Below are 25,990 nucleotides of genomic sequence, written 5' to 3'. Positions count from 1 at the left end.
ATAAGTGATATGTATAAATCGATGCAGTCGCTACCTGGATCTCTTCCCTACGACGAGAATGAAATCGAATGTTTCGGTGCATCGTAAATCGAGGTATAGTGATGGATGGTCAAATGGAGCTGAGAAATGTAAAATGGCCCCGATGGTATAGTATTGTTCGCGGTACGGTTTATTTGACTTTTTTTTATTCGTTATCTTGCCTTTTTTCGTAAAATTACCGGCTCGTCAAACATCGCGCGGTAGAACCGTTCGACCTGAATTAGAGAGGGCAAGCGAGGATGAGAAAGAGCGGGGAGAGAAAAAAAACGAGCTCCGTTTTCGGCGAGAATAGAGGGCCAGTAAAGTTCGGCCGACCTCTTAAGAACTTTTCCGCGCGAAAAAGTGGGCAGAACAATTGCCAGTGGATACATCTCGAGTTTCCGCAAGTGGGTGAAAAATCCAGCGAAATACTGAAAGAAATGAACAATGAAAGCAAAGGAATCGAAGAAAAAATGCTATCGAACGCGGAAAAAACTCTACTCGATGAACAATCGAGCTGAATTGCTCTTAAAATTATCTAGAAAATAAACGACAAACACGAAACGTAAGGGAAGAATGTTCGTGTACTCGATGTCAAGTGCACGAGTAGAATTAGAAGAGAAAAAAGATATTTTCACATCTCATGCAAGGGCCTCAAAAACTTTATACTTTTTTTTTTTTTTTTTTTTATAACGTATGTACAACGTGAATCGTCGAGATTCTCGTGCTCTAAAGGGGGAATTGATTTATAAGTTGGCCAGAAATCCTAGCGAGATTGGCCCAGTTTCTGCCTCCCAACAAATCATCAAAGGAAAATACTGTTTTGGAGCACCTGGCTCCTCGAAACCTCCGACGAATGGTAGTTAAAACCTTCCCGGATAGAAATAAACGTTCGCCCCGCTGCTTCGACGCATATACTATAGAATCAAAACCTCTAATTTTCCACGTAATGGGAGGTCTTTATTATTCTTGAAGGGTGGCAATTCATGGACCGTCTAAAAAAGTTCCTCTTCGGGGGGTAAAACGATTTTCACAGGGGGTACGTCAGAAGAATCTCGCGTTTCTTGCCTCTCCATTTTACTAAAAAATTGAGAGTAACGGTAACAATCTTCAACCGGAATCGTCGAAATCGTTCGAGTTTCGCTATTGACGAATTTCTTTCGTATCCCTCCAGCAGAAGAATCGATTAACGAATATTACGGTTGGAAAATGTAGCTCGAAGTCGCGGTGGTAAATTGTTCGCAATCTATGTAACACGAGGATATCAATGTTCCCTATAGCTCGGTTTAACGCACGGAATCGATGGAATGTTAAGTACAATTACTAGGACTAGAGGAAGCTGTAAAATATTATGGTGAAGACAATATGGAAGCAATTAACGTCTGAAGATTGGCACGTTCTTTGTGATTCTGACGATGTTGTGACTTGTTGCGTGGTGAATACAAAGGCGTCGCGGCGCGCGCGGCTGCAAACAGGTTTTCAGGAAAGCCAGGGGCGAGGGATAATACACCTTTGTCAAAGAATGTGTTCGCGCGTGCAAAGAGAGGTGTTCGTCTGGTCACTACCGATGCTGCTTGAGATGTCAGGAGCCGCAGGTGGCCGAATGGTAGCCTGCAATTCACGTATACACCATATAGACAGGTCGTCGGGTTTGTGAGAGGGTCATAGGGTCAGGAGGCACCGGCTCGCCGCTCGGCTCTACCGGGTGTCTTGAAAAAAGTTGCACTGATCGAGCGTACAACGACTAAGGGGAACAGAAAGAATCTAGAATGAAGATCATCAAGAAGACCGTTAACGAATGTCGGATATCTTTTTGAAAGTTACGTTCAAAGAAACAAGTTTCAACATAGAAGGACGCGCACGATAATTTTACGAGCGCAAATTATCGGTCACGAAAAGCATTAAACCCTGCAGGAATGATTTCACCTGTGCAACCGCGGTTTCACACCCAGGTGCACTGAATCAACATGTGACGAGACGATGTTAAGGATCTATCACCGTCCTTGACGAGCAAATGTTGCACCATCACCAACTCACCGCGTTATTTCCATATATACACACGGTTACCCTTTGCCTTTGCAGGTTCGTTTCATTCAACGTGAATGAGAAACGCGATGGGGAACGAAGAGGGCCCGGCACCTGCGATCTCGGGTCATGCAAATACCTGCACGCGATGAATAAAAAAAGGGGATCCGCGCTCAGGGAGAAAGGGTTTGCCTTATTCAGATTAGGGTCCCGGGCATGGGTATTTGAACACCCTTCCATGTAGTGGCACTCGAGCCACCTCGATTTTCGGCAAGTGCCTTTATCCTCTGGCACGCGTGTCATACATAAATATGACCATCCTCTCTTTTTTACCAACCCTTTATTCGTCCGCAATCAGATACGGCATGGAAATGTCACCACTTGACAAAGAAGAATCGTTTCACACCTCTATTAATTATACTACCTGTCTTGCTAATCGTATCATTCTCCAGGTATAAGACAGCAGCTGAAACATGGAATAGGAAAAAGAAAGAATATTTGAATTCCTGCTATACCAGTTAGAAGAACGTTCACGCGTCCTTACAAAACCTCGCTTCGTCCCAACTCCCGGAATCAGAGCGCGTAGATATTATTCGCGCCTCTTTCGTGAATTCGCGTAGGTAGGGGCGTCATTAAAATCAATACCGGCTCGCTCTCCACCTCGTCTCCCTCGTGCCACCACCCTCGCCCTCTCGGTATGTCCCGCTTACATCTTCGTCCCTCGGCGCTATTCATCCTCGTCGCACCTTCTTTGTATGCGTGTGTATGTACGCGCACGGGGGTTGGTGGGGGTGTGCAAGGCGGGGGTGCAAGGGGATGCTCGGTCGTTCCTAGTCGGAGACGTGGGACTGCTGGCTGGTGGGGTAGCTGGAGGGGAAGAAGGGAGAGAAAACGCGAAAAAAAGGAACGTGCACAAGGAAGAGGGTGCGCGGGGGTGAGTCGTGGCGAGGGGAAAGAAGACGCGATAAGAGGAAGGGTGCCGCGTTCGCAAGGTTAGGTAGCCGGTACACGCGATAAGGAGTGGGGGTGGCGTTCCCATGACCAATAAGAACCTCTTTAAAGCGCCCTTTTTGCGCGCGGAACTGCGCATGCCGGATTCAAATCTGGGCGAGCTGCTGGGTATCGAGTGGAGGTGGTGACGGTGGTGGTGGCCGGTGGCTGTATGGAAATATGATAGCGCGATAAAAGGAGGAAGAATGGCAGGGATGCTTGTGTATGCGAGGGAAAAACGTAGCGCGAGGGTGGGGATACTGCACGGCTGCTACGACCAATAAAGGCCCACTTTAAAGCGACTCATTTTTTTTGCACTGGCACTGCGCATGCCGCATTTAAATGTTGGGAGTGGTGGGTTCCAATGTGTGTGCATAGAAATATGATAGGTGAGAGTCGGACTCGGAGGAATGGCGGACGGGATAGGGATTCCTGAATATTTGTATACTATCGCGGGGTTGTGATATGGCCAGGAGTGATACAGAAAAAAATGGCGTCTGAGATACATCATCGAACGTATTTATAATTTGCGACGTTAAGTTCGTGAAAATCAATCAAGTAAGTGTTTGGATTTTAGTTAGTTTCGAAGTATGTAATTCGATATCGAAGGTTCGGTTCGATAGATAAACGCTATCGCTGCTATGGGTACTGTAACTTGGTTACACTGTTCTTGTATTATTATGTATTATTGGTTGTTTTACTACATTTGCTAATGCGTACATATTCAACACACAATAACGCTATTGTTCGAGAGGTCGTTGAACCAAGCGGGTTTAACCTTTAAAAGTATACATACATGTATGTGTACTTACTCACCTGTTGTTAATCTAAGATTCATCCGACTGCAGACAGTATCAGCCAAACAGTTTGTCCTTCAGGTCATGCCAAAAGCGTTTCAACATGTAGAATCGAATTTGGAGATCACTTATTTTGTCGAAATTTATCGAAAACTTCTAACGTTTTCTATAAGTGACGATATAAACACCGTTTCCCGCCAAATTACTATCGAGATTAACAGAAAACAGGGTGATAGATGTCTTGATAAAGACTTCTCACTGTTACTTTTTCAACTAATTTTTTTCAAGCTTCCTATCGTCTTTATCTTTACTCTACCTAAATACCTTACACCATACGAAAAACACTCATCGCCAAAGCAGAAACTACGATCTAGCAATTATAAAAATAGTCGAAACCAACCTGTTTCCATAATTTTGCACCGCGAGACAGCTGCGCCACTAACGTTGAAAAAACGCCACCTGTGACGCTCATGTGAATTAATTGCGTCCAGTGGTTCTGCGTATATACATGAGCCTTATAAAGAAGCGCCCTCCATTGGGATAATATTTACATAGTCAATGCTTGATGTTTACAAGAGTGGACGTGGTAACGACATCGGTGTTAGTTGTTTATATTGTATTTATTCGAAAGCTCTAATCGTTATCGCGATATCGAGTCAGAGGGGGCAGCGAGTGCCGCGATTGGTCGCTTTTCTCGCATATGCAAATGTACTCACCTTCTCTCCCTCTATCCGTGGTTTGGTTGCAGCAGTAGTAGCCGGTACACGCGAGGTAAAAAGGCGCGCTCGCGCTCGCGACCAGAGAACTCGCCTTTCCTTGCCGGGCGGAGTCGCGCGTGATCCGCGTTCCTTTGCGATTGGAGCTTCATTCCCCACCGACGCTGCTTGTTTCCCCACCAGTATGAACGTCCAGGCGTTCGTCCGCTGCTTTTCGTTCTAGTCGAACCTCTTCGTTGTGCTTTCAGCGTTTCATGCCGAGGTTAGAATCGTTCTGTCTCTTTTCTTCCTCAAACAACTCCCCCACTTTGCGTTCGACAGTCCGCGTACGCGTCCGCGTTCCCCGTGGCCGGTAGGCGGCCGACCGGGCGTACGTGGGCCCTCTAGTGTAGCTGCACACATGCACGCGACAGCATCTGACCGCCGTACCAGCCGCCGCAGCCGTAGCTGCCACCGCCGTAGCTCGTCGCGGATGCTCGTGTTCCTGCGATAACGATACTTTGCTCTTTCCACCGATCTCGCACCGCGAACACCTCGGGGAACGACCGAGGGGAAAGCTGAGTCGCGCGGTGTGTGTGAAACTTATGACGAAACGGTACCGCACGTGTGGAACGCGGAACCACGGGAGATATTCGCCAGCTTCAAATGTGACACAGTGATATCGTGACGGTTTGCAATGGAATCGAAAGGATTTTGAGAGAGATTTACGATCGAACATGCTCGCGTACGTTCTGCTGGAGAGCATCGAAACTGTTCGCGAGTTCACTGATGGCTGACGCTGTGTCTGACACGTTGATGACAGGTCAGAGGGACAGTAGGATTTTTGAATATTCGCGGGCTGCAAGGTGCACGTTTCTACGCGGTGAAAAACGCGTGGACCAGTCGTCTGTAGAACAGCTGACAGTTGGCGCTGGTGGCAATTAGAGAAATCGACGCGAGGTGTTTGGCAGTCTGATTCGATGACAGGTGAATTGCACGGGAAGCGGAGGCAGGAACTATGCGATAATAACGACCATACGTGTTTGTCACGCTGTTCCGTTTAATAACTATATCTATCGGGAAGTGTTCGTGTAATGGACGCGACTGATAAATTCATGTAACGAGTGACTGCAGAGCCGGTGACCGTGCGAGACTGGGATACGTTCGGAACGTGTCGGAGGAACATATCTGTGCTTATCAGTGTAGTGTTTCTTCAGGAATATACTGTGATATCGAAGGATAATAAACATCCACAGGATATTTTGTATTTGTAAAGACGTTTCTCCTTTGTGACATTAATAATATAAATGTCGAAGAAGCAAAGATACATCGTATAAACCTACTCTGTCTGGAGTGAAACTATTGGTGTTGCAAGTGTAACGCGATATTAGTGATAAACAAGATCGACGCATCTGATCAACAATAAAATAGGACGTCTAATAGTACAAGAGGGGGAAGAATAGCGAAACTTGTCCGATAAAGAGAGCCAGCAGGTGACCACGTTGGATCTCGCGGCGTTGGCTGCTTACGGGGGCGTTTCGGGACCCAGGGTCGCGGTGGCGGGCACCGGGGTCCTCGCGCTACCCGGCCTGATACCCGATAAGGGTTTATCATCGCCCGGAGGACAGTCGAAAACAAAGTCCGCAGGGCTGGCGGGTCTCGACAGCGAGGCGGTGCGCCGGTGGGTCGCCGAGGCCGCGCGGACCGTCCGGCAAATTCCGCCTCCGGTTGTCGTACCATCTAGTTCGCAACAACAACAGCAGCAGCAGCAACAACAACACCAACAACAGCAGTCGGTTCAACATCAGCAGCACAGACAGCAACATCATCATTCCATTCATCGACAGCGTCAAGAGCCGAGCCCGCCCTCGGTGGCCGCTTCCTCTTTCGTTTTGCCGTCGTCGATGACGCAGACCCCCAGCATGCATCTGCTGGAGAACAATAACCTGGTGGAGGTTGCGATGGTTCAACAGCAACAACAGTCTCAACAGCAGATGCAGATGCAGCCACAGAAGCAAAAGCAGACCAGCCCGACGAACAACAACACCATCGAGGCTTGGAGATCCATTCAAGGTGGTCACCAGTGGTGGAGTCCGCCAAGTACCGTTCATCAAGAGCAACAGCAGCAACAGCAAGTGTCGCCTCTCGGTCAGCAAGTCCCTCAGTCGCAGAGTCTGGTTGCTGGCACGGTATGCGGTCAAGTACAAAGACAGTCGCAGATTCAATCGGAAATCGATCAGCCTTTGGACTTTTCGGTGGGTTCCCTTCAACAACAGAGGCTACATTCTCGCGTAAGGACTATACACGAGAGACTGCAGAGTAGGATGCACGACAATAATAACGGTACAGCCGGTAGCGGACAGAAGATCGTCAGAGGGACTGGCAGCAGGAGAAGTTTCAGTCCCAGTGATGGTAGCAGCAGCAGCAGCGAGGACGAAGGGGTCTCCACCGGCGGGAGTCCTTCTGGCCCCCTTCGAGGCACCGAAAACGGTGAGTCTTCGAGACATGCAAATTCTCTCTACTTATCGCGTTGCATGGCGCGTTTTTGCCGAAACAGCGCGATGGAATTATGGTGACGAGCGCGTATAACGATAAATCAGGGTGACGCAACGGATTATAATATCGCGAGTGATTCGAGATGAGGCAATAAGTCGCGCTGGTAATTCGGCATTTCCGATTTTACATCCGCTTGCGCAACCAGTTACTCATTTGAATCTTAGAATTTTACTCTTGTCGGTTACTGGATTATGATATTAATTTTATTGCTTCCTTAAATGATTTCATTGTTTGGCAAGATAGATAATAGGTAGAGTGCCCTCAATCGTGATAGTTAATTATAAAGTTATAAATAGCGAGCCCAAACTTTAGTCTGTTTGTATAAGGGAAGTTCCAATTTTGAATTCTTAATTGGTTCTATGGAATCCTAGAGTATCGCGAACGTTAGATATAAATGGTGTTATAAATTCAATGTGAAATAAAACATGACGCTAAGTGTTGCAGTAATCTTCAATTAGATCGGGTCTTAAAATTATAACTTGTGAGATTAGATTTGAATTTTTTATCGAGGTATCTCAGCAAAGAGTTAACTTATTTCCGTTTCCATAGCAGTTAAGAGTTGACACTAAAACTACCAAGTACGACATATTTTGGATTTCTTACTGTATATAATTATAAAAATATTGTTCTTTTACGTATATAGAAACATAATTATTACACATTTGTCTATTTTTATCAAATCATTTTAAGTACAATCATAATTATATGCAGTATATTATTGGTAAAATATATATTAAAGATTGGTAGTATCGTAACGTTAAAGATCTTCGAATACACTGTTTACCGTGGTCGGTATCAGACTACTCGTATCAATAGGACGATTAAGCGGTTCCTTCTGTCTCTGTCGATTTCCCAAAGAGTTGGTTCGGTAACGAAACCGGAGATTTCCGAGACAAACGAACGTATGCGTCATGCCAGCCGCTATTTGTCCGTGAACGAAACATGAAACGATCCCGTGCATTTTGGGGGAAAACGTTCGATCCGTCAGCTGTCAATGGAGCCTCCCTGCTTGCATTCGACGCTGCCACCCCCGCACAACCTTGGCACGGGCCATTGTTACCTTCAGCTCGTCGAATGATCGATGCATTGTACGTTCGTTCCATTGTAGGAATAAGCGGCGCGAGATCGCGAGAATCGGAGTTTACCTGAAACCGGGTTTCGTTGCGTTTCGTTGCGTTTTCATACGCAAAAACATGGAAGGTTTGCCAATTGCGGCGGCACGGTTTTACGATGGGAAGGTGAATTCCCTTTTACAAGATGTTCCTTTCGTTGCGCGCCCGTCGTTGCCGCGTGCATGCAATCTGCCAACGATTTCCCTTCGCCATAAGGGAATTCTCCATGAATAAATTCGTGTAGCGTTTCGTTCGAAGCAACGTATACACGTATGTAATTGAAATTCGCGCTTCTTGCTTGTTCTTGTAATTTTTAGCGTTACGTCATACGAGTAAGAAGCGTATTTTCCATCAGAAAGTACGTGGTGTATTCTTATCGTTAACTGGAACGATAGTCATCGTTATTTAAAGGAAATAGTGGTCATTCGTTTATTGAGCGCCGCTTCTTAATAATCGTGTTTATCTAAAACATCGGTTTTCACCGTATCTGCGTCTCAACTGATTAAATTGTGTCAATAATTTGCGTCTTATTAAGCCTTATGATTCATGACAGTAAAGTGTATGTCGATTGACTACTCGAGCAAATACCAGTAACGTTTTGGTTTTTATTTAGTCGAACTTGCATGGTGACATCATACGAGACACGAACATATTTTCGACGAGAACATTAAGCTATTCGACGTATCGTTGAATATGTTTTGCTCGAGCTTATGATACGTATCGACCAGTCTTAATACAGTTTTAATTCAGCCTCAATGACACGTGTTTGAAGTAGTGGACACGTGAACAGCGACGATCCAATCGACAGATAAAACCAGCATAGAAAAACTTCTTACCTCGATTTCGACGCATTCGCTGATAAAGAATAGATCGATGGTAGAATACGAGAGTGGGACAGAGGAAAGATAGGAAAAATTCTCGTGTATCGTCCGCTCGATTTACCACCGATAAATTCACTGATTATTCTATAAAAACTAAATATTATTGTACTTATACTTGGCTGTACGTCGAGTTATCTTTCATGTTTATTATCGCGGAGTAATGTGTCGGCGTCGCGAGGCTCGCGACGCCACGAAAACAAGAATGATCATAATTAAAATGATACAAGTCGAGGCGAGCATTATCTGATTTTAAACAGCCGGATCTTTATTAGTTTCAATAAAATGCAATGTAAACAGCGCTATGGAATAGTCTGATAAGAGTCGAGCGTTCGTAACACATTACAAACTAGGAAATAGGAGGAAGAAGAAGAAAACAGAAAAGAATAGAAATGATCGTGTTCTTAGTAGCAAAGCTCCTGCAAAAGTTACATACATGAAATTCAGCAACTAATAGTATTTATTTTTATTGAAACTTATGATAAAAACGATACCACTGTCGAATAGAGCGTTTTCGATTTCAACGTCGAGCATCTAATACATACCCTTGTTAATCGCGACTTCGAGAAAAATGAGTAAAAAAAAAAAAAAAAAAAAAATGAAGGAAAGAAAAAAATAAGAGAGAAAAAACGAAGAGTTATCTTTGATTTCGTATTATCGATAACGGCGCGAGCATATTATGTTTAATCCGCGGGCAATTATCGTGACTGGTGCGTTCGTTTGTGCTCGACCGTGTTTCGGTATCTCGGCTGTTCAACGCAGCGACCGGTATATGTATGCGTGTCTACATAATTGCACTAATATTCAAAAATGCAACTGCAAACAGACGGCGTAGTTGATGCCGGTGAGAAAAAGTTGGCCGATATCGTATCTGTCGATAAGGTCTTAGCTCTAAGGCTTGTTTGAATAAATATTCCACGTAAGCGCGTGATCGTGCGGTTATTTTCGATGAGCAACGCGATACGACGAAAAATCCATTTTTGAAGTGAAATCGTAGAGTGCTCCAGATAATACCCCCTCCCCCTTATATAACATTAATAGCCCTGAGTTCGTTTTATTGGAGTTTCGAGCAACGATCTACCGTCTCGCGGTTATTATTCATCCGTCACGTTCTTCGAAAGCGACATTCCTGCCCTATAATCGAACATTACATCTCACGTCTTTTCCTTGTTTCGTATGTCCTCGATTTTCACGAGGAGCAAGAACGTGCAAACCAGCTGGTTGGTTGCGTTACGATGTATCACACCGAAAAGCGTAATTACTCGGTATATCGTGCCTCCTTCTTTTCGTCGTGTTAATTTATGTTCGATAGGGGAGAATATAATTAATCCTGGCAAGGAACACGCGCAGGACCGAGTACCTTATATCGAAGATAGTCGATTGCGGTTCGCCAGGGTCCAGGGACCTGTTCTCCTCCCGAGGGCCTTGTGTATTACGGTGTAACGTGATACGTGTTTGATTCTATGTTATTTACGAGCAGGTGTGCCGCGCAACAATGTTTATCACATAATTAGATTCTATGCTCGAGCAATCTCTATCGCGCGGCAGTAAGCCATGAGGCTTGAACCTGAAAATGACGTTTCACGCTGGATGGCCCTGCGCAACCTTGATAACAATAATTTTCTTCGATACGCTCTCCATATTGATTTCATCCCTCCAATGTCCCGTACGTGCTTGTATTCCTCTTTTGTTCTTGCGTAGACCTCCTCGTTTTCCTTCGTTCCATCGATGCTCCTTCGTTTCTCTCTCGATATCCAGTCGTTGTTCGTCGTTCCAAGCGACATATTCTGATGCTCGATCCTTCTTTCCTTTAACAAGCCATTCGAACACGCTTCGTTTTTCTCGAATGATGGCCAAACCATCGTCGACGAATGTTCCTTTCTTTTTCTTCTTTCTCGTGTTTTCTTTTCCCTCCTTTCTTTTCTCGTTTCTCGTTTAATACGCGCTGTAAAACTCAAAATGAGATAATGATCGTCGATCGATCGGCAATCTTGCGATTTCTGCTAATTATATACCGCACCGGTTCGGCCACGTGTAATTAATTATGATAATATTCGATGGTAAGTAAATCACGTCAGACGCTCGAAGTTATTATATGCCCTTTAACAGTTTAATTACCGACCACCGGATGTTTATCGTCGATGAATCGTTGCTAATCTGTACCTTAATAAATTCGCGATCGATGCTTCCGTCTCTATATCCACCGCTAACGAAAACCATACGACGGTCCTTAAACTGTGTTTTCTTTCCTTTTCATCGCCCGATATCCGACCCGCGGATACGCTCGAATTAAATTCCCCTTTCGACATACGTTCTTTTCGACGGAGTAATTATTAGAAAGGGGGCTGTGGTGCGTAGTACGAGTCTGTTCGTTCGTTAGTGGAATCTCTCGGCAAGAAAACGAGTTGTTGCAGCTCTCCCGAGTGCCGTCGGATCACTCGCGTGCGGAAAATTAGACGGCTCCTTTCCGACTCGTGAGAGTACTCACGGTTCTTCCTTCTTTTTCTTCGCTTTCGTCCATGATCTTCATTGATCTTCGAGTTTCGTGTAGCCCGACGACAGTTCCTCGAAGTCGTTTCTCTCCAACCAACTTTGAGGCTTCCTTTCGTTCTTCGTTTCCTTAACATTTTCATTGCTGCGTGCCACGAATGTCACTCGATTCCGTGACTTTGCCTCTTCCTTGCAATACCTCCAACTTGTTTATCAAGATCCTAGCAACGATAATGCATTGATTGAAGTTGATACATTGATTATTGAGTGATCAAAAAGCTCGGGAAAATTAGATTTCTCTGGCAGATGGTCCAACTGAGAAATCATCACGAATCACGGGATTAAGTTTCAAAAACATACATAGATCTTATTTGTTATCTAAGCATAGATTAAAATGTAAGTAAATTCTTCACATATCCTTATAATGGTCTTTCGACTTCAGGGTTACACATGGAGTAACCTGACAGTCCGCCACGGACTCGTTTTCTCATTTGCTTCGAGCAATCTGCTCCAAATACCTCACATAGGTACACGTATACTTGTAGACATTATCGAAAGTATAGATTTCCGATTAGTCTAGCGGATGTGTACATAGTTGCTTGATCGCAAACATCGTGCAAAGACTGCGATCTCCCTTCGAGGACACGAAGATTATCCCGATCGGTGTACGTAAACAGCTATGCAATCGAGGATTGGATCTACGTTTTTAGCATCCCTCAGGTTCGATAACGCGACAACAGTCGCAAATGATCTGGGTGCCCGATCGAGGCTCGCAGCGGACGAAATCCTAGCGACAGATCGCGGACGCATGCCACAGATATCTTATGCGTTCCGTGCAAAAGGAAATGGCGTTTGTTGACATTGCATGGCGATCGATTAATCCTGACTGAATAATATATTTATTTTTGCGATTTGCGTCGCTATCGAGCCGAGTGAAACGGCCTTTTATCGATCGGCAATCTCGCGCGCGTCACTTGAGAAATGAAGGCTTGGCTCTCGGGGCCAACGAGATAAAAAGACGGCGTGGTGTTCTCAGGACGGAGGAGAAAGAGAGGCGACCGGAAACGCGCGCCCCGGCTCGGCTAACACGCATTTCACGTTCGTGTAAATTTCGTAGGCCAACGCAAACTCGAATGAATAATGTGTTCTGGCCCGTTTGGGCATTTCCGGGATGGTGTTAGTTGGATTATGGTCGTTCTGAAAAATCATGGTAATTTTGTAACCAACACGGTTTTCCGAGGTAAGGATCCGACGTACGATTGGATGAGTGAATTCCTCGTATTAATTGAATCGAGATTACGAAGTTAAATAGGCTTTTGCCTTTTCGCGGAATAATCAACAGCTTTTTCCTTTTCGCGGAATAACCAACAGCTTTTACCTCTCCTTTTTTTCTTCCTTACGATCTCTCTCTCTCTCTCTCTCTCTCTCTCTCTCTTTCTCTTTTCCCCCATACTTGCTCCTTTTCTTAGTAAGAATCGAATCAAGATAATCAGTTGAGATAGCAACGATGCATCGCGCGGATCTTGGCAGCGCGCGCCACGGTTTTAGTCAGCTTTGTTGTTATAATAAAGATACCCTTAATTCATTTCGTTTAAAACATTCGTTCACAAGATTCGACTAATTAATATAACAGGGAATTAACGTCGTTACTCGTTCGCTTCCCCGCTAATTATCGCCTGTTTAAGATCGACTTCGAAACGTCAGAATGCCACTAATGAGACTTTAATGAAAATCCTTGGTTTCGGCTGAGCCGGAAGCGCCGCTTCGTCGTTTTTGTCTTACATCACACTGACGGTAGGAGAACAGCGGGTGTGAGCGGAGGCCGGAATTCATAATAACGCCGTCGCGGTCCCATTTGCATTGTCCAGCGGCTTTCCGATTATAGCCTACTCGGCTTTCGTATTAAGGACGGCCGGAACCTGCTCGAAACGCTTCGGGCTAGTTCGGGCTAAATCCCACCTATTATGTCGGCACTCGTATGTTGGTTTCTCTCGACAAACTCGTGGGCACGTGACTCGTAGGTGGTGGACGATAGGTTTTATGAAAATCACCGGCGAACAGCAAGGGACAGATTTGCATGAAGAGATTGAAATTTGTCGTGGGATGCGTGTCACTGCCCGCAAGAAAACAATGCCGAGTTGACGCCGCAGACTGCTAGACGCTTCCTCCGGGGAAGAATTCTCTTTGGTGTAACTACCAAAGACATCGAAGTAACTGATGTATGGTACAAAGAACAGAAACGTTTCTTCTTTCCTAAGGGTCAATTATTTTGATTATCTTGATAGAGATTGACTTGCAACGATACGTTACCAATGATGTTAGTGTGAGAATATTCAAAAAATTTGCATGCTTTGAATGTTACAACAACAAGATAAATTGCTAAATGATCTATAGAGATCTCTCGAAGTAACGTAAAACAACAACTACAACGCCACGAATAAGACATACAAAGTTCAATCGACAGGGAACATGTTGATTATCGAAGGTTCTATCCTGTAGACTACGTCCTACGTGGAAATTGTTTTGACTGAATCGACCAATTTGCGATCGTCATAAGTAACTTGTACGGAATACAAAGGGTGCAGCCTATATAAGGAGAGGCTGAAAGAGAGCCGTGGATTCTAGGCAGCACGGAAATCTCACCTGTTACGTTGTCGGGACACGCTCGATCCGTACGAAAAGGCCTAGGATACGTGACCTGAAGCGGTGGGTGGACGGGTGGAGGCCGGTTCACGGGAATGGGGAATGAGAATGGGAATGTGGGGATTCCCGGTAGGTAGGCACAGACAGCGAGGAAGGTACCAAGGTGGCTATATAGTTGGTGGCAGGTAAAGCCGCCGGATAAATCTTACCTTGGATAGGTCAGGTTGGGCCAGGAGGATTCCAATAAGGAATGGAGGACCGTGCAGGGGTCACGTGGCAGTTCTCTTTTCTCTTTCTTCTGCCCTACCTCTTTTTCTTTTCTCCTTCTTTATCTTTTCGTGTACTTCTTTCATGCGGGGAGTCTCGCACGACCAGGTATACCTACCTTGCAACCCTTCTGCTCTAACTCACGGGGACACCTTTCCGCGTACTACCTACGCGTGTGCCGTACGTGTGTACACGTACGCGAACCTACAACACACGGCCATCGACAAATCACCGCGACACGCGACCGACTTTTCTGCGCCTTTCTTTAAACATTCAACCGAAGGGTTTCTGGCCACGTGCCTACTCGGCTTTTCACGCCTCTTCCGTGATACGCGAGACAACCGGTCCATCTTTTGGTCCCCTTTACATTTTACTTGCTCCAGCAACTCGCTAACACGAAATCAAATCACTAGCAATTTCACGTTACACGTAGCAATTTCTACGTAGCAATTTACACGTAGCAATAGTTTCTAACCAACGTTTAGACATTAAATCCTCTTAGATACATTACACCGCGAGACATCAGTCCCGCGTCAAGTTACTCGTCGGTGTCGATCGTAATCTCCAAGAGACTCGTGTGTTTTTCCTCCGCGAAAAGTTCTGACCAGCTCTCGCACGTCCATAACTCTTCGTTACCCGTGGCACCGGTCGAGACATGCAAATTATGAGCGCGAGCGGCACGGCTCCCTTATCCCCCGGCGCAGCCACGATACCATCTCTCTCGCGTCGATGACGAATGCGTCGAAGCTGGACGAGTGATTCGCGCGGCAAAGAGCTACACGGACGTCCTTGCAATTCGCGGTGCACTTCGGAAAAGGAAATGTACTTCTCGTAATGAAACCTATAATGCCACGTACGGCGAGATAATACGGCGAGCAAGTCGTAGAACTACGAGCATAGACCTTGCTTCACCCACGCTCTTTATTCCACTCGTTCCTTTTCCTTTTCTGTCCGATTTTTTTATATCACGGTTTGGCCATCGTCGAGATATAGTACGAGATGCGAGATGTTTCATGTAGCACGCGATTCGAGTCTAGTTTTCACGGGTTGCCGGTCTATCTGGTTGTGCACGTGAGAGCGTAGCTTCGATAGCCGGTACGACTACGCGTCATGCATATTCATCTTTATCTCGTCGATCTGGTTGATAATCGGCCAGGATATTTTTAGAGGAAATTTTCCAGTATTTTAATGCTAATTTTTCATCCCGCGGTTCGTTTCCTCTCGCCGTTCCATATTCATCACCGGAATTACCAAGCTCGCGATAAACCGTGTGTTTGTAAACCGAAAATAAAATGTTCACCGTTCCCCGGTACACGAAGCTCATTATTTTTCATTCCATGCTTGCTGTTGAGTTTTATTGTAGCTCATCGGTCACAAGGATCTGTAGATACCTTCTCTATTTTCCCACGCGTTTTTCGTTGTTTTCATTTTTCTCTATCCTCGGTGTATGCACCGAAGCCCCCGAGCAAATGGAAATCGCTAATACCAGCGAACTATACCGCGTGCCGCGTTCAATATGCGAGGCGTGCGCTCGCGGCGCATCGCGCCTCAAGGACCAGGAACGTTTGCGCCTAGCCAGCCGGATAAATGATGGAAATCACCATATTCATCGTATTTGTCGGCACGGTGCGCGCAGCTGAGCCGCTCGCCGTATTTGGCGCTCGCGTATGCTAATTCTCCGGATTGGCAGGCTAGGCTGCGTATGCACGCGTCCGGTTGAAAGGACGAGCGTAATCCTGCGCTCCTGTTCGACCGCGTCGCCGTGAATTATTCCCTAGGACGAGGCGAACCTTGTCGTCGCCAAGGTGTTCCGCTGAGATCTTACATTGAATTTCTATTGGAACTCGTTAGCTTAACGTTTGTATGTGCTTTTTGCATCCGACGTAATGTGAAAGATTATTTTCGAGGTCTTCTTAAAAGAAGAAAAATTTGCAATCGTTTCTAACACTTTGGTTTTTATGGCTCGAGAGAAGTTGGTTGTATCGAAGCCTTTGGTGTTGGAGCTGTTCAATTTAACTAATAATCAGCGTATGGAAAATAGAAAAGTTTATGAAAGATTACTTTCTTAATCTTTCTTAAAGTTCTTATTTTCAAGCTTTGAAAGAAGTTGTTGGTTCTCGTCAAATTAGCTTATAATTAACCTATGAAAGATGGATAGGGAGACGGATCAAAGGTTGAAGATTATTTTCAAGATTTTCTTATGCAACGAAGATGAAGGAATCTTGAATCGTTTTCAAGCTTTACGAGAAGTCACACAGTTGGTTCCACTGAAAGTCTCATACGAATTCATCAATTTATCTCATACTTATGTCTGGGAAGCACGGAGACGCGTATCAGACGTTGAAAATTATTTTCTAGCTGTAGACAAAGAAAAATGTTAAGATTTCAATATTTCAGTTTTAGGAAAAGTTAGAGAATTGATTATATCGAAATGGTTGACGTTCGAGTCGATCGATTAGTTCGAGACTTTAGCAGTCAGCCCATGGAAAGTAGAAAGGGACAGAAATCAGAATAATGTATGGTATCCGTTATTCAATAGACCAATTATAATGGGTGCCTGTTGTCGTATAGCTATCTATCGTTGCGCAAAGACAAATGTATTTTTGATTAGTCCGTGGCGTCCGTTCTTCCCGGCTGTACGATGAAATTACACGTAGAACTTGAAGGCAATTTAAATAACACAGACGATCTACCGACGAAACCATAATTCCACGTCAGACTCCAGCTTCGAAACTCGCTACCTGTTAATCGATCTTATAACAGTGCAAAGACATTATAGAAGTTTCTCACGATTACACCGATGACTCGGATTTTCCTTCGCGTTACATCTCGTTAGTGGTATTGGAGGATCGATAAACGGATGAATCAGAGTTGCGGCTTTGTGCGGGTCGCGTGATCGATTCGAACGCAGATAGGATCCTGTGGGAAGCGAAGCCGATTCCGGATCATCAGCGTGGAATGGAAGGACGCCCGTATTGAGCATAAAGACACAGGAAACAGGAATCGATGGATTCCGCGTCAGTTGTGAAACGTAGCCGATTATCATCCGATGGAATTCGTTTGTAATCCTTATGAAGAACGAAGGCCGTGCGCGCCAGCCGATTCTTGGAAATTTCCCTGGCGTTTATTAATTTCGCGCTGTTACGTAAATCAAAAACGAGCTGACACTCGCGGAAATAACGCACGCCTCTGCGATACGCGTTTCGGTTCTCTTCTTCCTCGACTTATCGCTCTCTTTCCAATGAAAAGCTCCAGAAACAAGAGTATCGATTGTTCAACGAAAGAAAGAATATTCGAGAAGAGAAAGAAAATTTCTGATAGAATCTGATCTATCGGAGTACATGCATAGTATCTGGCGAGCCGAAGACAATTGCCAACTATCGATTGCGTGGTAGACGGTCACATATTCTATCGATAATTACGCGACCACTCAAGTGATAGATCGTTGTCCGCGCTTATTTATCCCGTTCGCGCGTCAATGATATATCGACGATCATCGACCGACAACGCGTTTACCATGCGATTTAATTAAAATCTTTTACAACGGTAGCTGGTCGGTCGCGAGATAGCGGTGCGCTTTTTGCTCGCTGAGAGATGGATACGTTCGCGGAAAAATGGCCGGGTTTTTACCGTGATAATCGTTCGGACGAGGACTCAGGGAGAAATCGACGATGTTAGAAGAATTTTACTTTTAAAAAGCAACAGCAATCTGCGCGACGAACCCGGACGAGTTACTGACTTTCATCGGCCGGTTTGTCGGCCTGGTGATTGCGGGTCGCCGCATCCTGCTGCGGATTCTCCAGTTGCTCGAGTCGTTCACCAGTTTCACGTGATACGCGCGCCATATGTCCCTATGCAAATCTATATCTCGTGACCGGTAACGATGCCCGGATAACGACGAATCGTTCGCATCGACATCTGGCAGACTGCGATGGATCCAGTCTTCGTTGATTCTCTGATCGTATAAGCACAGGGCGAATAGAAATCGAAACAAAGAAATCGATTAATCGTCGACTGATCGTCGATTTGTTTGCAACGAAGTTGGGAGACCGGGGATGATCTATTTCGGGCAAAAATGATCATTGTACGCGTGTGTAATACTTGCACGAGGCGAAACAGGTAAAAATGCGTGTGTCTCGCGCGTTTGTTCGTGGTCCTGCGATAATATCTGGGCTCGAAACGGGCTTTATTATACATGGCCGGTTTTATTATTCTCTCGGCGGTTTCGGGGCCTCGTCCGTCTGATGGTTACCGCGTTGATGCGGATTTAATTATATTGTTTCGTGTAAAGCCGGATTCAGATCGCTCGCGTTAATGAGCGATTCCAATCGAAAAGGCCCGGGACGCGTCGCGCTGACGAATCTTCAGCTCTCGTCGACGCTAACCAAGGTGCTAATTAAAACGAGACTAGCAATCTAGAAAAGTGCACTATTATATTAAGCGTTTGTCAGTCGCCTAACGTCGCGCCAGAATGATTTAATTGCGGTCCACTCTCCGTGGGACCATTTCCAATTATCACGCTCAACCTGAAACAACCTCAGGAAACTCAATTCGCAATCACTCAAGGAAGCGCAATCGCACGAACTCGAATATTCATTCCTTTATTTATGTACACGATACGATATTTCCGATCGCTTCGCTTACACACATAACGTTTAAAATCCATAACTTGAGACGAAAATTGCTAAGTTGATAAATATCGCGTGATAGTTATACGAATCAAATGACAGAAGATAACCGCTATATCTCGAGTCTACCAAAGAATCTATTTGAACGAAATTCGCGCCGAATTTCGCATGGAATTGCTGGGTAGCGAGAACCGTTAGTATGGCTCCTAATGAATCGGGCTTACAGTATCAGCCGGCGATTATGTAATCCGCAAAAAGAGCTACGTCGGTGGTCGTTTCGAATTTCGCGGTATTATGTGAGTCAGCAAAGCAGAGGTTCGGCGGGAAATGGCGACACCAGGAGTGGCGGAGAGAAACGTAGGATCGTTTTAAGCAAAGATAATGCGAGTCGTAGAGAGAAACACGCGTGGCTAATGCCCAGTGCCGTTTCCTGCCTCATGTATTCAAATTAAACCACGTAACACCGTCATGGAGCCGGGTGTGATGGTAATGATGATGGTAAACGAGACCTATAGACGCCTTCTTCCACTGTCACTGGCCGCTTGGTATCCTTCTCTCTTGCTGGCCGCGGCGCGTCATCTGAGAGCTCGATGACGGTGCAACACACAAGTTGGGCCAATGGCGCGAGCTCGAGCGATTCTTCGTCGGGCTAATGCGAAATTTGCTCGCAATTTGTAGCCTGTTACTTCGGACGGTGCACGGTGTAATTATGCTATTATACACGTTGGCGTTTAGCAAGCCGAAGCCCCGTGCATAAATTGTCGCTATAATTGTCGTCGCTCGGTTTCGTGACCGGGAAACGAATGGTTCGAGGGATTCGAGAAAATCAATCGAGAATGAGCCAGTTGAACGACAAGATAGTCCGAGGCTAACGTCTTCGTAATCTTCTCTCGGTGCTAGAGGATGATTAATTTATGAAAATTGTTGCGATGCCTGGTGGAATCTAAGGTTCGAAAGCTTCTGAAGATATCAACGCTACGTTGGTTATTCTTATTTTCGAATTTATGTAATCCCTGAGCGACAAGATAGTTAGGCCGCCGTCTTCGTAATTTTCTTGCTGCATATATAACAGTGATTAATATATATAAAAGGAATTATTCATCGAATCGCTTGGCGGAATTTAAAATTCGAATTTTCTAAAAGTACCAGCAACAGGATTATTTTTATTTTCAAATTTATCGATCCGGATGATTCAACGTTCACTAGACCAAGTCTAACGACGGTAAATTTCTCCTTTCTCAAAAAAAGAAAGGGGAGAGAGATCCGTTTCTCGGGAATGGAGGCCATCGCGATCGCTGTTACCACTTGGTGACAGTCCTGCTAAATGGAGTTGCGCAATCGTCGCCGCTTTGATTCGTCGATATTAAGGAAAGCCGGTGAATAAAAGACAGAGGCCGAGGTCGTTGACCCCCGTGCAAACTAATCTGTCCTCAGAATCGTTCCGTAACAGGCTCGATCCTTCGAAACGCGACCAACGAGCGAGACTCTCCTGTCTGTCTCTCGACTCCTTTCATATTTTCTTTTTTTTTTTCTTTTTTACTTCTTCGTTCATTTTTGCTTGGTCTTTGTCTGGAATACAGCGGTACGATTCCTTCCGGAATTACAGGTCGCTCATTCGGAGCCGAGGACGTTCCCTGAGCGACATAATTAAGAAAGACCCCTTAATGTAATTTTAATAACTGGTTAAATAAACATAAGCGTAAGCCAGGCGTAATTTGAATCCGGATGTGCCACGATGAGCGGTTTCGATAAAGCACAATGTTAATGCCTCGGCTTAGGAGGAGAACTGCATCGTCTCGCCGTTTCCTCGTCCCTCGCTCCCTTGCGAATTTTTTTCTTCTTCCACCAACGAACGTCCTCCCTTTCCTTCTCTCTCTCTCTTTCTCTCCCTTGTCTTTTTCTCTACCTCTGTCACCCTTTTTCTCTCGGGAATGGTGCGCGGAACGGGCGCGAGCGGTTGCGTGCGCTGCGTGCATGCGTGCACAAGCATGTTATTTCGCAGTTTATGCGAGGTATGCTAATCCGACGAGACCATAAGCGCATCGAGCATTCCCCAAATCATGAATAATCAACCGCGCAAACGGCCTGAATGCCTGCATTACTTCATCTCTTCCCCTTTCTTTCCTCCGATTTTCTTTTCCTTAAACTAATTGCGCCTTTTCTTTCTCGTTTTGTTTCGTTTCATTTTCCCTTTCTTTGCTCGACGTTCTCATCCGTTTAGACGATCATTACAGAACAGAACGATAACCGGCTCTGTTTTTTCGCGTCGAGAATCATTCACTATCGATTATCCGTGGAATTTTTCCGTGTAACTAACTTTTTTCGTTTCATTCTTTTTTGTTTCAATCGAGAGAAAGGATCGATAACGTCGTTCGATAATTGCTTTCTACCGCCAGTCCTGGCACGTGCAAAGGTTAATTCCGCGTCAATTACGCGTCAATTAGCACATATCAAGGATTCCGCGATATCGATCGTTCGGAATTTTATGACACCGTACCGTACCGTCGAGATTCTTTGCATACAAAATTATTTAGATACTCTCGTGTAAGTCGATAATCCTTTTCCTAGTCGAAAGACCTTCGGTTTTTGCTCGAACGACACAGCATCGCTGAACGTCGATAAAAATGTTTCTAGACGAGAGTGGTATCTTCCATTCAAGGATAGAACGCTGGAATTTCTGTGCACTATCGCGGGACAACGGCGATAAATATCGTCAAAAGAATGTCGATTTTTCTTCGTCGATTGCTTTTCCCTTTCTTCTTCGAATTTCGTTTTCTCGGACGAACGCTTTTATCATTTCAACGAAGCTTCTTACCACGTTTCCTCGTTGCCTGCTGACATAATAAATCATCGTCCACTCATTTTTACACAATGATCTTGATGAGGCCCAGGTGCTGAAAATTACCAGTCAAATTTGTAACTACACGAACGACAGCAATGATACGCTATCCATCTTTGCACCCTCTGTGCTGCTTTATCGAGATGAAAGCGTTAATCGTCGCCGACTACGAAGGTAGACAGGCTTATTAATTAATGATAAACCACAACGTCATCCACGGTGGTCCAATTGTTGCTTTTGTTTCCACCGTTTACGTAACGCAACCCCGACGATCGCAATAGAAGTCGTGTACATAGACAAATGACGCTACTGTTATTATATCTCGTACGCTTGTAGGCGCACGTATCGTGCATAAACATCGGTTTAATGATCTTAGATGGTCGTTGATTATGCGGGCATGTTCGTACATTAACCTACACTCTGCTACACCAACGTGTATCCCCGCTTATCCGTGCTTCTCGCGCACTCGCACTGTTTCGCGCCTTCCTACCTTCTATACGAACCGTGTGACATTTAGTTATTTTAGTTTCCTCAGAAATATTTCAAATTCCACTTTGTCTATATTCTAGAAATTTGCCAAAGTTAAGTAGGACTTAGTCGATCCGAGCGAAATCAGAAAATCGCGCTTAACCTCTCACGTAAGACTGTGGTGAATGAGCAACATGTAGATATTAATCGAGTTTGAAACGCACTTATCGATTTATCTATGGTTCCATGTTGTATTTTCTTACTCTTTTGCGTTCGAAAGGAACGATTTATAAAAATATTACTCGTATTCGAAGGATTGATGCGCGATTACGGACGTGTGACAAAATTCTGACGATTTTTTGAAGGAAAACGAATGGAATAGAAACACGATCGGCGAAACCGCATCGAAATAGTCCTGTTTCGTAATCGTTATTACAGGTGATGGTCTTGTAAAGCACCATGTATCATCCATAAACATAAGTCTAACGATGTAGATGGCAACTGATTAGTCGGCCGTGTTCGTGCATTACCTTACAGACGGCGCATAATGCGGTCGCTAGATTACGCGTTGTATACGCGTATGTACATATAGGTATCCTGGATTTTTCTAACATGCCAATGGTGGCTTCCCCTGGGTCCGCTATTGTTTACGCTGCTTTAATTAGCCCGTTAATGCGACCGGGATATAGCCGCGGGCCCTTATCTGATACGTTTCCGGCGAATCATGGGAATTATTTCCGCGCATGCAAATGCCAACGAAAAGGCGAATCGAGTTATGCTTCCGGCACGATCCCACCGGACGATAAAAACGAGCACGCGTGACTAAGGACGCGCGTTTTCATTCCACTTACAAAGATCTTCATTTTGCCGCCACAAGCGTCTACATATACATACATACTTTCTTTCTATCGTTCGTTATTTTTCTTTTAATAATTTCCAAACGATTACATCCACCGTCCGAGAGACATCATACGGTGAGAGTTTGATAGACTAATGGAGGACGAAAGGAGATCGTCGTTTGATTTTGACATTAGGAAAGTTCCTAATGTGGAAGAGATTGAAAAATGAATTCACAGTCGCCTTATTCTATATAGTTTATTACGATGTGTACGTTAATGACCGAATCAAAATCGAGAGATTAAGAATCGGTGACTGTACGAAACAGGCCGGACAATCGAAGCCCACTTTCACGACACACGGCCACACGACCAGAACGTGTTCCTCAAAGGAACGCGGCTATTTACGCGGCTTCGTGTAACGACGATTACGTTTGAAAGGCCTGGTTACGACAAAAAGGAGACGGGGCAATTAGAGTGGCCGAACGCAGCCGCACTCCCCCGTTCTTTGCGCGATCATCTTTAGGATAATATCGTTCGTACACACACCGGCCACATATTAGGTGACTTAACGAGTTAAGCGTGCTTAACGGTGCGTTGAGTAGTTCCTTGGGATTAACTGGCCGTGCCTAAACGCGCTAATACATTACTGTACTCGACCGTTCAGAAAGACAGAGGTAATTAACCCCGGTGCCGTCGTAAGTGGTCATATTTTAAGGTCCAGTTGCACGTGTCTCCTCGTCACTTCTTAATCAATTCAACGACTTCGTTTCGTTCCCCGATCTCTGATCCGATTTTACCGCCGTCTCTCCAATTTTATAGGAATGTTTGCATTTGTCCCGTGGTCGCTTCCATATGCGTGATTCATCGTCTAGCTTCGCGTGTACGCACCATTCCATTGTACCGAGAGCAAAGGGCGGAGAACGATGCTCGACCGAGGCCAATGTTTGTCGGTAATTCTCATGAAAAGGGGTGGATCGATAGGAACTGCAGCTAGACCGGTCGATACGTGTCACGCTTGCCGCGTGGGTGTTTCGTGGATGAAAAAGGGAATGAAAATTCTGATGGGATTCTGACTGAATTCGTGTAAACGTTTTTCCGATACTACATCGTTCGTGAATAAGCTTCGTAAATTGACAAGGAACAATCTTAGATGCGTTTGAAGATATTAGGTTAGTATTTAAACGCGTTGAGCGTTTCAGTCGCTTCATCCGGTGGACTGTAAATTCATTATTCTTACGCATTTGATCTCAAATTTTCAAGATCATACGTTCGAGAAGTTAGTTTCAATTCGCGCAAAGGAGGCTCGTTATACGAGAATTTACCATTAAGAGATAGCATTTTATCTCGTCCATCGAACTGGATTTGAATTTTAAAATGGCCCTGCTGCCAATTATGTATCTCAGTGAACAACTGCGAATTCTAGCATCGGAATCACGACCCGTGTGCAACATTAATCTTTAGTTACACAGACGGTTAACGATACCGACAACCAAGCAGGATGGTTTTTCCCCAGATTCGTCTTCATTACCGCAGAAATTACAGACGTTTCGCGCGTAATAGACGGAAAATTAATCCCGAGAGTCCGTCGCGTTTTTTTATCGCGAATGAGCGCTGCGCCGGTCTCGCTTTGAACACGAACACCGTATTCGAACCAACGCGTAATTTGCATCACTTAGGTATGTTAATATCGCGCTTACCGACCGCTAGAAGAGGCTAGTGAACGCGGACCGTCTGTGGCCGCGAAGAAAACCACAAAGATTCACCATTTTGCATAACCGTTCCTCTCATTCGTTCGTAAGTAGCTGGATAGACGCGCGATCAGCGTAAAATGAAAATGAACCACGCGTAAATGTAGCAAATTACGCTTTTCCGTTTCTCTGTTTGCTTTCCACGTCGGTAAAAAGGATCGGACACCGTGCATTTGCGGAGAGTAAAGCTACGAGACCATCAACGCGACCACCGTTGCGATACTCTCGTAGAGACCGATCCCCTCCGGTTGGATAGCACGCGAAACGTAGCCGAGATATTCCCGCGAGGAGATCGATCTCTGTCCCAGGATGGTAGAGATCGTTGGACCCGAGTTTCCTCCTATTGTCGAGTAGCGTTCATCGAGTGGTTCGCCACCTAAACTCACCACTGGCACGAAATGCGTGTCTACCACCGTGCTCGTTTACTTTTTTGCTCGGCGTAACTCTCATTTTGATCAATTTGAGTTTTTTGCCGGACCGGTGACTTTAGCACCGAGCAGGCCTCATCTCCGCCTCGCCACCTCCTGCGCCACGCTCGTCTCTTTTCTTCCTTCTCCTTTCTCTTCGCCCCTTTCTTCCCCTTTCTCTTCCGTTCATCTTTTCTTCCCTTGCTCGCGGGTTCTTTCATTCGTCCAACTTTCGAACATGTTCTTTCGTACGTACTTACGTGCATGTACGTACTATCGTCAACATTCGCTCTCGACTTCGATGTTTGCCCCTCTTCGTCACGCAATGCTACGATCGAATTAGCAAACGCGAAAATTTCAGCTAATAACGAAAATTCGAGTGTCTTGTCTTTACGAGTTTGCGTAGTATGTTACTGTATTTTTAGATACTTAGAAAGGAAACGTGAACTAATTTCTTCCGTTATGATATTCATCCTATAACCGATTCGAAGCGAATTTTCAGCAAGTAAAAGTTTGGTATATTCTCTTATCAACTGTGGCCGTGCCGAATTTTAATAGGCTAAACTTATTTTCTATAGCGTGCACGTACT

At 45.2% G+C, this 25,990-nt stretch overlaps 2 protein-coding genes across 4 annotated transcripts in view; one reads left to right on the top strand and one right to left on the bottom strand.

The window, feature by feature from the left end:
* Positions 1–3,692: 3,692 nt before the first annotated feature.
* Positions 3,693–6,354, bottom strand: LOC138181508 (uncharacterized). Its single transcript, XM_081833740.1, is given in 6 exon segments — positions 3,693–3,742; positions 4,547–4,585; positions 4,588–5,059; positions 5,061–5,171; positions 5,174–5,280; positions 6,231–6,354. Coding segments are annotated over 6 exon segments (903 nt in total).
* The window catches only part of LOC138181616 (POU domain, class 2, transcription factor 2), a 126,379-nt gene continuing 105,238 nt past the window's right edge, over positions 4,850–25,990 (top strand). For 2 of the 3 annotated variants that reach the window (XM_069116599.1, XM_069116598.1), the window contains exon 1: positions 4,850–7,015. In XM_069116599.1, the coding sequence (XP_068972700.1) occupies positions 6,430–7,015 (586 nt within the window). In that variant the 5' untranslated portion in view covers positions 4,850–6,429. The remainder of the gene's footprint in view (positions 7,016–25,990) is intronic. The other variant, XM_069116601.1, reaches the window with a different exon arrangement.

Source organism: Bombus flavifrons, chromosome 7 (assembly GCF_040668555.2).
Source record: "Bombus flavifrons isolate JBK064 chromosome 7, iyBomFlav1_principal, whole genome shotgun sequence".
NCBI classification, from domain to species: Eukaryota; Metazoa; Arthropoda; class Insecta; order Hymenoptera; family Apidae; genus Bombus; species Bombus flavifrons.
The sequence above is the reverse complement of the archived record's forward strand: the minus strand, read 5'-3'. Positions and strand labels throughout refer to the sequence as shown.